At 34.2% G+C, this 12,594-nt stretch overlaps 1 protein-coding gene across 1 annotated transcript; it reads left to right on the plus strand.

The window, feature by feature from the left end:
* The first annotated feature begins 7,119 nt into the window (after window positions 1-7,119).
* On the plus strand, window positions 7,120-12,236 carry LOC143586919 (filament-like plant protein 3). The gene is made up of 4 exons (XM_077068362.1): window positions 7,120-8,000; window positions 8,656-8,836; window positions 9,976-11,495; window positions 11,706-12,236. The coding sequence occupies exons 1-4, from the start codon at window positions 7,887-7,889 to the stop codon at window positions 11,844-11,846; spliced, it is 1,956 nt and encodes a 651-aa protein (XP_076924477.1). The 5' UTR covers window positions 7,120-7,886; the 3' UTR covers window positions 11,847-12,236.
* The last annotated feature ends 358 nt before the right edge of the window (window positions 12,237-12,594 follow it).

Genomic DNA, 12,594 nt, shown 5'->3' on the forward strand with positions numbered 1-12,594 from the left:
ATCGAAAAAGAATTTGTAGTAGGTATCATTTGGTTTCTTGTTTGAAATCTTTAAATTTTTAGGTTCTTGTGTTTTCTTTTATTTGTTTTGCACATTTTAAATGTTCGATTTGGTGTTAATCTTGTAATCTCACATTATATGCAGATTTGGCTAATCAATTTGGTGGAAATAACATGTTGATTGCTCATAGAGTTTCTAAAAAGGTAAAATCTAAACCATCTGAAGTACTTAGAAAGTGGTATATGAGATTAGGGGTTGTTCAAAACATCTCCGAATTTTTAGTTTCGGATACTCAAATGGATATCCGAATTTTGAAAAAATAAATTATAAGATAAAGATTTTTTTAAAATTTTTTTCAAATTTCTAAAATATCTGAATAATTTTTTGAAGTATCCAAAATATTTGAAAATTATCCAAAATATATAAAATAATATTTTATTTAATAAGTAAAAAATAATAATTTGGAAATCTGAATATCCAAAAATTTTCAAGATTGATATATATTTCCGAGAATTCGGATATTCGATTCTCGGATATATGAATTTTTTTATAATTCATATTCGAATTTTTGGATACGGATTCTGATTTTTTTGAACATCCATAACTGGAATGACTTATATACACAAGCAGGAATTGTTGCTAACTCAGATATCTGAATTTTCAAATAATAATTCGGATTCGTATTTTCAAATACTTTATATACGAATTCAAATTTTTTTAGCACCCCCTACCTAGAATGGCTTAAATACACAAACGAGAATTGTTGCTATCTTCTGAAAAAATTATGATTGACAAGTTCCATCGCAAAGTTAAACATCAATTTTTTATGTAACTTTATGATGATTTAAATCTAAATTATGTCATTAAGATATGATTTTCTAATGAATAAAAAATAAAAGAAAAATCAAAAGAGAGAGAAAAACAAATCTTATTGTTAGTGGCGACCAAATAGTTTTGAAAAATAACTAAGGGCTTTAAGGCCCACGCAAATTTTTACCCTCGATTTGTAAGTATCAAAAGTGAAATAAAAACAAAATATTTTTTTATATCTTACTGTAGGTATTACCGAATTACTATTACCCAACGTACTATGCATTTGAGTCTGAGTTTTGCAGTGAGAGTTGATAAAAGGGTTGTATTGGCGGGTTCAATCTGAACACGACCTGAATCTGAAAATCATTTAAGATGCATGAACCCTTTTGACCGGAAAGTTTTTATTTATATTTTTTTAGTATTATGTTTTACACCAGGAAACATTGCTTAATATAAAAGGTTACATTTTAATTACATAATCTTATGTCAATTTTCTTTTTAGTTTTATATTTTGGCATAAGATACTCAACCAATTAGTTTATTACATAAAACATTTTTTTTATAAAATGAGTTATATGGGCGTTAGACCGTTGTACCAGGAAATTAGAAAGCGGTTTGCTGGATGACAATTTTGAGGAGTGAAACCAAACGTGAGACCGCTAACTGGAAGGAAGATTGTGTGCAGATTGTTTCGTCGCAGTCTGGGTAGCTATATGAAAGTATAAATCATATCAAACAGTGCTTTATTATTAATTGTTGTTATAAATAATGAGACTCCTCTTTTTTTTTTTTTTTGTTAGGAAACACCCAATGGTGAATGGCAAGTGACGTTGTCATATGGGCGGCGATGGATTACATTCTATGACAGCATTGGTAACTTCTTTTCTCCAAGAAGAATTAAGCTGATTAGTTATATCTTTAGTTAGTAACTGTTTTAATTATTCATTTTCTTTTTTTGGCTTTAGTTGTGATGAATGCCATGATGTTTATCATCATACAGTTGTGGAAGAGTTATGGATTTATCTACAGTTAAATGATCAAAGCCACATGTCCGGGAGAACACGAAAATCAGTCAACGATGCAAAAGCATACTTCAGAGGAGTCAAGTTACTATGTCAGGCTAGTAGCTCTCAAACAGCTCAAGGAGTCGAGTTGCTATGTCAAGCTAGCAACTCTCAAACAACTCAGAGGAGTCGACTTATTATTGTAAATAACTAAACACACACATACACACTTGATTTTGTTCTCTAGTTTTACAACTACATGATTTTTGTATATTATTGAGTCACTAAAAATGGAATAAAGGTTTCATAACACTCTAATTTGTGAGCATGCACACTGTTTTCATATTCTTTGTATATTCAATGAGTTACCAATAGCATAAATACAGGGGTTTGGTAATAAGTTTTTCTAGTGTTGAATCTATGAATATTTATCTCGCTTAAGACTTGTATAAAGCGACATGTTATCATTGTAGTTACGTTGTCAATATAGTACACATTCTATTGTCTAAGGAAGAAGAAAAAGAAGCCGGGAAATTTGATGTCGAACATTTTTATCTTAAAAAAACGGACTTATAGAAATGTAATCCACTCATATAGCATTCTAGCATTGTGATTTCTCCATCCTCACCTCGATTCATTGGCAATAAAAATAAACGAACACACATTGATTTTGGCAATTTGTTTGGCAAATTAATTAGATAATTGGTTATCTATGAAACAAGTTAAGCAATTTATACGAGAAGACTTCATACATGTTAACCACCAGTGATTGGAAGTAACTATAATCTTGTAGAATTGATTATATCATATTGTTCTTTTGTGGAACATTTAACAACAATAAGCCTGGTTACAATTACAACAAGACCATTAAAAAAACAACTTTTAATTAAGGTATGTAATAGATCACAATAGACTATTGGATAAACTCTAGCTCATCTATTTAATAATAATAATAATAATAATAATAATAATAATAATAATAATAAACAAATTAAAACAAAAGCCAAGTAAAATGGCAGGAAATATGGATATGAGTTGAAGTTGAAGGCTGTCGCATGATAACGACAATGACATTTTAGCAACAATTTAATGTTAATGTCTCCATTTAACTTTTGTTTTGAACAATAAAGAATACTTGGTCAATCAATCAATCAAATATAAAATGTCAATTCCAAAACAAATTACTAATTTATTACAAGCATATTCCATCTTGATGATTTTCGTTAGAAATTCAACTCATTTTGGTGTACAAAGATATGAAATATATATTAAAATATCTTTAGCGTGGGAGAATTCAACAAATACACAAACCAAGCTAGAAACTATATAATTATCAGGATTGATGGATGAATGGGACAAATATAGTAAGCTAACGACAAATACATGGATGCTTGTAATATACACTAGAGAGCACTTATCTTACATTTTCACTTTACAACGTTTTTACCTTTTTGAAGTGTTTTGTACTTTTTCTTTCGATACTTAAGGAGAAACTTGCGTCTCAACCTCTTTGTGCTGAATCACCAGCCTCTGACCCCTATGTGAAAAATATTTGCTTCAACACGATAAGGAAAAAAAAGGTGATTTTAAGTCCAATCAACACAACAAAAAACTCATTATAAATTTCAAAAGTATGAAAAACGTTGGTCATATAAGATATCTTTTTCTTTCTCATGCGTCATGAGTGGATTCAATATTCAATAAGTAAACACTAATTTGATTAAATACATTTTAGAGCCAAACTATCAAATTCAAACATTCCTTTATAGAAATTATTACGATTTGTGTCCATGTGGTTTGTGGTCGGGACCACATTGTGTCCCTCAAACTTAAAATAACTGATTGAGTCTCTGTGGTTTTTTGGTGGGACAAAATGCATCCCTCCATCTATTTTTCCGTCCACAAAAAGACCATACTTCTATATTTTCCTCCAAATTGTTATAATCATTTACATTTAAACAATCCAATACTATCCATTATCCAATGCCATCCATAACCATCCATATTCATAAAAAATTATATTACGAACATCCAAATTATATTACAAAAACATAATCATTAGATAACGTTACAAAATTATATTATAAACATACAAACCAATTATAAGAAGTGAAACTGATCATGAAAAACTAGGATTAAGGAAAACCTTAATCAACATTACACACTTGATATACCTTGATCAATTCCACTGCTATAATTATGCGACAATGTCAAACCCCAACTTAGGGTCTAGGCGTGTGACCAATAGTTGATACCTGTTTTGTAAATACATCAGAGTTGCGGGTTTTATTTCAGCGGAAATCTTTAATAAAATCATATTGAAAACTTATTATTAAAAACTCGGGTTTAAATACCCATTTGATATTTCAAATACGTTTCTTTATAAAACATAACTCCTTGTAATATAAAATATCTGAGCCATTAGATAGCATCTAATGACTATAACTCCAATCTTCTATTCCTTCTTCCTTGTATGTTCTAACCTTTTTCCCTGTAACATGGGGGAAAAATACGTCAACACAAAGCTGGTGAATAACGCTGACTCTAAAATCTCTTTTCAATACCTTTGTGAAACCAACAATAATACATTTGTGACTACTCATTAGGCACCCAACTAAATTGGGATAAAATTACCCTAAGTACCATGTACAATTAATTATATACACAATATCATTTCTCTGAACAGTCCCGTAGACCTTCAGAGGCATGTTGATGATATGCATGGCCTCGGGGAAATGCCGAGTCACCATGTATGTTTGGATCCAGACACATGTATACTCTTAATCAGAGTGTCCGTTTCTTATTATTGTACACAAAGTTTTTAAACCATTCAGACTCATTATAAAAGGTTTGGGGCGTATTCACCTTTTCTGTTTATAATCAGTTTCTGTTACTGATTCCTGTTTTCTGATTCCTTCTTCTTGTTTTGTTACCTCGGACCTATAGTACGAGAATAACATTTTGTATAAATAACTAGATCAACGATCTAGCTTCAGACCTTTAGTCCGTTTCGTATAGCTTTAACCTTGATAAAAAACATTTGTTTATAAAACACTTGGACCTTTAGTCCCTTTCTTTATTTATCAATCATATGCTACGTTTCTTCTTCAAGAAGAAACGTCTATACATTATTCTTTGAATATCATATTTCTTAATAATAAAGAAATACTATTTATTATACCCTTGGTATATAATTACTTATGTTTCTTAGTCAAGAAGAAACTATATTTTTAACTATAACCTTTGCTTAAGAAAAGTTATATAATTCTTAATTGTAATCAAGGTTTGGCTATAACTCCGACTATGGTCTAAGCCATTTATAATAATAATATAATAACTTAGGCAGAACCTCTTACCTCGCACGGGTATTCGGAGTTAGATATTCCTAAGTTTATACGGGCAGCACTTCTACTCTATGCACGTTTATCGAGGCGTTCTTGATCAACCCTTCTTGGCACGCAAATCGAGACAACGTTCGGGTGTCGCCGGGTCGTGCACGTACTTCGAGACGAAACACCGGGTTTTGGCACGGATTACGAGGTGATATTATCGGGTCGGTGACACGCAAAATGGTGTTCGGCACGCAAACCGAGGTAGAGATAGAGAGAGACTGTGGGTGTGTCAAATGAATGTGCCATGCCTCCCTATTTATAGCCGAAAATGAGTCCCATCGCGGTACGCGATGGGCTCCTTTCCTGACACTGTCGTGTACCGCGACCGACACAAATGTGACGCGTGTCGCCACGTGGTCTGACAGGTTCTGCCACGTGTCACCCGGACGTGACACGTGTCCGTGAGTCATCACGGTCTATCGCGTACCGCGATGGCCCTTTTCTTGGACTTATCGCTTATCGCGATGGGTCCTTGGAGATTATTTTTCATTTTTAGTCCCTCGTCTTTGATAGCTTGTCATTTCTAGTCTAATTCTCGTTGTCCAAAAATACTAAGGCGGCTCGCGGCGATGCGAAGTGCAAAGTGCGCCACATTGCGCCCAACGCCCTCGCCCGAGCGCGAGCGCGTTGGATGCTACGCACCCTCCGCTAGGACTACTTGGTGCATGATATTCATAAAAGAATATTATTATGGAAAATCTTTTCCTTATAAAGAGCTTCCATTTCTTTACCATTTTCCATGTGGGATGGATTCCATCTTTCTTATTTATACCTTGGTGGAATGCTTCCACTTTCTTGCATATTTACATGTGGGATGGAGTTTCCTTATTTCTTTCATGTAAGTAAACTTTACTTAGGAAGTATTTTTATTTCCTTATTTTTCTTATATTTCCTTTAATATTTTCCCATGTCTTGTCTTGATATTATTTTTGATCCTTCAACTTTCCTAAGTTGTTAAATTTGGATCGAATTTTTAGGAATGTTACAGACAATACTGTATATAGTCACCACCCACCCGATCCACTTACTCGATCAATACCCGTTCCCACCAGATGCCAGGTTCGGCCAATAACTCAACCACCACCCTGATATGTAACAAAAGGTGGGTAGTGGTGGTGGTAACCTGGAGACTAGCTACACATTAAATTACAATAATCAAAGAGATGTTAACAAAGCTAATCAAGCCGAACCTTATTAACAAAACTAATCAAGCTGAACCTTATTAACAAAACTAATCAAGACAAACCTAATCATATGTTACTTGTAACAGACTCCGTTTGAACGGTAGTAGTGATGGTGAATGACATTTCGTGGTGGTAGGGGTTGAAGAGATAGGAAGGGTTACCGTTAGGGTTATGCAGCAGTAGTTGTGGAGCTGGAATGTGTACGGTGATGTAGGCGGCAGTGGAGATGGAGGGTGTACGATGATGAAGGCGGAGATGGATGGATGGCAATGATGATGACAACAATGATGGATGGAGATGCCCATTGAGGGCGGTGATGGAGGCAACAATAGAGGTGATGACGAAGGTGGAGGAGTGGTGGAGTTTTATAACTGGGGAAGTAGAGGGACGCAAAGTGATTGAACCGGGAAATGTGAATGTGATAATAAAAGGTTTGTATTATATAGGTGAAAAGACCATACTACACTCCGTTAATATAAAAAAAAAAGATGAAGAAATGCATTTTTTCTTTTCAGAAAACTATAGAGACTTAACCAGTTCATTTTAAATATCAGTGACTCAATATGGTCCCGCTACAAACCAACTAGACACAAATCGTATAAATCTCTTTTTTATACAAAACCAAATGACTTAAAACCATTATTATTATGGTTTTGGTTAGACAATATCCAAGAAAAATACAACCTAAAAGATACCTAGATCGTGAGGAGCTGTTCATGTGACATGATATTGTACACGCCACAAAAGTGATGATTGGTCTAAGAGAAGAGAAAGAATAATGGGTGTCAGCTTTCTTCATCTTTGTCAATTTTAACACCTGCACTGCATGTGCTTCACCACACCCCACAACACACCACACAAGGCGTGGCAATCACACCTTACACAATAATAATATTCATAATTATTAATCATTCAACTTAATTGCCAAAAACCCTTGTTTCAAAATTAATAATAGATCTCTCTGCAGCATTTACATATGGGTTTGGTGAGTAAATTGTAAGCAAAGCTTCAAGATCAACAGATTTCAGCAACCCCATTTGGCCTTCTGTTAAAAAAATTGATTTTTTTATTTTTTTGCTTACAATTCAATTCTAGTAGCTATTCTGTTAGGGGGTTTTTGTCTGTTTTAAGTTTAGGGTTTGGGTTCAAGCTTCCATTTTATGAAATCTTTATAAAAGGGTTGTTCCCAATTTTTGGATGCACAAACCCTAATCTTGATTTTGTGAAAAAGTTTACATTTTTCTTTAAAGGGGTTTGATTTTAAGGATTTTGGGTTGTGGGTTTTGATTGTAAGTGTTTGTTTATGTAAAAAGTTTTGATTTTTCTTTGGAGGGGTTTGATTTTAAGGGGTTTGGATTGTGGGTTTTGATGGAATTCAAGTTTTGTTGAAGATTTTGGGTTTGGATGATCAAGATTGGTGAAATTGTTAATGAAGTGTGAGGTTGAGTGTGTGGGGGGATTAGTGTTTGTTTTTTAATCTGTTGCTGGAAACAATGGACCGCCGAAGTTGGTTATGGCGGAGGAAGTCGTCGGAGAAGAGCCCCGGAGAGACCGAAAGCTCAGGCGGATCCATTTCTTCTCATTCTGAAAGATTCTCTGATGATCAGGTATATTCAACTCATCTGTCATGTTCTTATTTTCATTTATTGATAGCGCAATTTCCATCATCATTTTCATGTCAAAGTTGCATGTTAGTCAAACATGTTTCATATGAATCTGAAATTACTATGATTTTACTCGACTAAAGTTAATTGCTTTGCAACATATAAAAGTTACCTTATATTGATAGATTGGTTTATAATTTCATATGGAGTTTGAATTTGAATAGCAGCAGGTTTGTGTTTGACTTGTAAAAGTCAAATGTATATTCACTTATGTAACACTACTATGACTCACACACGAGGCGAGACCATTTAGTGTTGTATCTTTACCTTTTATGGAAAGATGTGAAGCGGCTCTTTAAGTATGAATATGTAAATAAACTACTCCATTCATCTCGAAATCAAATTCCAATTTTGACTTTTAAGATTTGGATGACATGTGTTAAGTCTAGATTGTTACTAGTCATTATTTATTAGGGTGTACTTTCCCTTATCCCACGGGCCCGTTATAGGTTTGTCTAATATTCAGTTAATTAATTCCAGTGTCTTTTACAAAATGCATTTTGACTCAGAAGTTAAATTATGTATGCTTGTCTTTTATATTTATTTGGCATTTTGGTGTTGATTAAATTTTATATTTTCTTACTTTAATTCATGAAAGATATATTCAAATCAAAGTTTTCAATCGCCCGAAGTGACATCAAAGGCTGAATTACAACCAGAAGAACTCGAGGGCAGTGTGAAGACTTTATCTCAAAAGTTATCAGAAGCTCTTGTGAATCTTAGCATCAAAGAAGACTTGGTGAAACAACACTCAAAGGTAGCGGAAGAAGCGGTTGAAGGTATACAACATCATTTACCTATTTTGTCACAATAACTTTTCCTACATTTTAATTTGTTAGGCAGATTTCAAAATCTGTTGAAGAACTAATTCTGAATATGAAGTTTAAGTTACTTCTTCTTTGACCTCAAAAGTCAAACTGCTAGTCTGTTTCCCTTAAGAAGACGAGTCTTGTTAAAACCAGGCGAGTTAGACAAGTTGGGTAATGGATTAAAATGGGCACGGGTCAAAACATTTAGTTTTAGTAAGGTCGAATGGTCAGGTATAGTTGATAGGCAACGCTTTATTGATGATATGTATGACTTTAATAAAGAATATATGTATAAGTTTTTATGATTATAAAACTATACTGTATAAAAAATCTTCCCAAGTTTTTTTCGAAAACGAACCACTTGTTTCTTATTGTGCTATTTTTACCTATTTGACCTGTTTTGAGATAGGGGTGTATACGAGCCGCCGAGCTCAGGTGAATTTAATAGACAATATGTGTATTCATTATGATCATTAAACTAAAGTGTATAAAAAGATCATCTAGTTTTTTAGAAAACGAACAGCCTCTTTCTTATTGTGTTATTCTTTACATATTTGAGCTGTTTGAGATAAGAGTGTAAACTAGCTGAGTTTGGCTCGTTTGGAGCTCTATATCTAAAGCTCGAGCTCGGCTCGTTGTATTATATATTAGTTAACTTATATACTTTTATAACTTATAACTATTTATTATTTTTTTTAATTTTAATTTTATTTATTGCATAATATATATTATTTACTTATTTTTATCATCTTTATACATAATAATAATTATATATATATATAATGTATTAAACAAAAAATTATATATAATAGGATTTTATAGGCATGCGAGTCAACTCAAGCTCGATAACTGAAGCTCTGGTCGTTTATTAACCAAACTTATTATAAGCCTCGAGCTCTTTTAAGATCGGCTCAATTCAAGCTTTTAGCCAGCTGATATCAAGCAGATCACGAGCAGCTTGGCTCGCTTACCTCCTAGTTTTTGATAAACTACATGCCAAATTCACACGTTGGTAGCGAAATTTGATTGAAATTGCTTCATCATTTATCATTCATGTGCAAATATTAAAGTAATCCACATCTTCTTCTAACCTTATTCTTGAATATTAGGTTGGGAAAAAGCCGAAGCTGAAGTCTTATCTTTAAGACAACAAATCGAAGTTTTAACCCTTCGAAACTCAACCCTCGAAGACCGTGTTTGTCATCTAGGCGGGGCCCTCAAAGAATGCTTAAGACAGCTTCGACAAACACGTGAAGAAAACGAAGAAAAAATCGAAGAAATTATCCAAAACAAAACATCCGAATTTCAAAAAACAAAAACCGCACTTGAAAACCAGATTTCTGACCTCCGTTCACAACTTGAAATAACAAAAACCGGCTCATCTTCAGCCTCTATCGATGTGTTAAAAGTCGAGCTTGCTTCAATGGCGGAAGAGTTAGAACTGAGGTTTATTGAACGGGAATTGAGTAACCAAGCGGCCGAACAGGCGAGTAAATTGCATTTAGAAAGTGCGAAAAAAGCAGCTAAATTTGAAGCCGAGTGTCGGAGGTTAAACGCAGCCCTTCAAAAAGCATTAGCTAATAATAACAATCAGAAATCGGTTGTTGAAAGTGACGATTTGAAGGAAACAAGTGAGCTTGAAAGTAGCCGAACGGGGCCCAAGAAGGGGATTAATCTAATGGATGATTTTCTTGAAATGGAAAGACTCATTGGACAACCCGATAGTGGTTCAAAAAATTCTTTACAAAACCGAATGGCAGAAATTGAAGATGTTTTGAAAAGGGTAGAATTGGAAAAACAGAAAATGGAGACTGTGTTGAGTGAGCGTGAAAACGAGCTCAAAACGTTAAGAAATGAGCTTAAAGATGCCAAGTCAAAGTTGGTCAACGCGAATGATGCAAGAGAAACAGCCGAGAAAGAACTTGAATCGGTCAAAGCAATAGTCAACGTGTTGCGAGAAAGGGTAAAAAGGTCCGATCTAGAGATGACAGAGTTGAAAAGTCAACTCGACACTAAAAAAATGGAGATTGTTTTGGGTGAGCGTGAAAACGAGCTCGAAACTTTGAGAAACGAGGTCAAAGTTGCAAAGTCAAAGTTGGTCAAAGTTGAAGCTTTGTTGGTCAATGCAAATGATGCGAGAGAAATAACCGAGAAAGAACTTGAATCGGTCAAAGGAATTGTCGATGTGTTACAAGAACGGATAAAAAGGTCCGATCTGGAGGTGACGGAATTGAAAAGTCAACTAAGTCAACTCAACAATAAGAAAACCGAGGCAGAATCGCGTGTGACAACATTAGAAACCGAGATCGGAACGAAACGCGCCAAAAGTCGGGAATTAGAAACCGAGTTGGAATCATTGACTCTGAAAGTTGGTTATCTAGAAACTGAGACGGAAAACGAGCGAGCTTTGTCGGGAAAGATGAGTGCCAGGTGTCGGGAACTAGAAACCGAGTTGGAATCCTTAAATATGAAAGTTGGTTCTTTAGAAACCGAGGTTGAGAATGAGCGCGCGTTATCAAAGAAATTGGGAGTTAAAGCTCGGGAATTAGAAGGTGAGATTTCACTATTACAACGTGAAAATCAGCCCCCAAAACCCGCGATACGAGATCCCGAGTTCACGATAAAACAGGTCCGTTTACTTGATAAGCAAGTAAAACATTGTTTGGAGTGTTTCTAAATATGTAGGGGGTCAATATATCAAGTTTTGAATAATCATTAAATATTAACCAAGATTCATATACGTTATTTATGTCGCAAAATTTTTAAAGAAATATGCGAGTTTACTACTTTTAACAACTGAACTGACTCTAGATGCGTGGTTATTAATATTTTGACACAGGATAATGAACTAGCAGCATTGGCTGGTACTAAATTTGCCGATTGCCAGAAGACAATCGCGTCTCTTAGTCGTCAACTAAAAACGCTTGCAACGCTTGAAGACTTCTTGATAGACACAAATGAATTCAGTAGACTTATTTAAGTTAAAGACTGCAAGAATTTCAACCAGCAAAAATGATGGTAAGTAAACATGTTTTGGTTTGTTTGGTTTAGTTGTTTACTTTTATATACAAAATATCGAATATTAAGATTTGTAAATTGACATTGTATTCATCCATATACGAAAAATATTTCAAAAGATTTGTTATTTTTAGATAAGATTTCATTTCATGGCCATTTTGGTGTTTACTTAAGTAGCCTGCGGCTTAACGTTCGAACCAAGTGGACTTTTATATAGCTTTGGTTTGCACCCGTCGTCCAGAAGGGTCTTTTGTGAGAAGTTAACACGAATTGGAGTATCGGAGGACCGTTTGGTTTGTGAAATTCTTTGAAATTGGAATTAGAGTTGATTCTTTTCAAAATGTGTTTTGTGTAGGGTTTGTTCACGAGCCAGACCAAGCTCGGGCTTGACTCATTTTTGAAACTGACTTGAAAGTTTGGTCTCGGCTCGGTTTTGAAACTTGCCTGGAAATTTGAGCTTGGGCTCGGTTCGGTCTGTAAAAGAAATTTTAAAAATATATTTCAATTTACAATTTAATAGTTCAAAAAAAATACATTTCAAGTCTAGCTTATAATAACTATACAAAACATAGTCCTGGTTTGGTAGTCTCTTAGTAATTCCATTAATAATTCCATTAAGAGACTACCTCTGAATCGACAAGAGATAGAGTGTTTTTGGTTACATCGTTAAATGTCTTATTGAGCCTCTTAATGGCTACGTTTCAGAGACA

This window comes from Bidens hawaiensis, unplaced genomic scaffold, assembly GCF_021521415.1.
Source record: "Bidens hawaiensis isolate Kalapana, Puna unplaced genomic scaffold, B.hawaiensis_p1.1 tig00035046_1, whole genome shotgun sequence".
NCBI classification, from domain to species: domain Eukaryota; kingdom Viridiplantae; phylum Streptophyta; class Magnoliopsida; order Asterales; family Asteraceae; genus Bidens; species Bidens hawaiensis.

Bases quoted from the DNA above. Each gene is read 5' to 3' on its own strand.
- LOC143586919 (XM_077068362.1), top strand. From the start codon at position 7,887: ATGGACCGCCGAAGTTGGTTATGGCGGAGGAAGTCGTCGGAGAAGAGC. The intron at 8,001-8,655 runs GTATATTCAACT...AATTCATGAAAG, and splicing joins AAAGATTCTCTGATGATCAG to ATATATTCAAATCAAAGTTT. The intron at 11,496-11,705 runs GTCCGTTTACTT...ATTTTGACACAG, and splicing joins CCGAGTTCACGATAAAACAG to GATAATGAACTAGCAGCATT.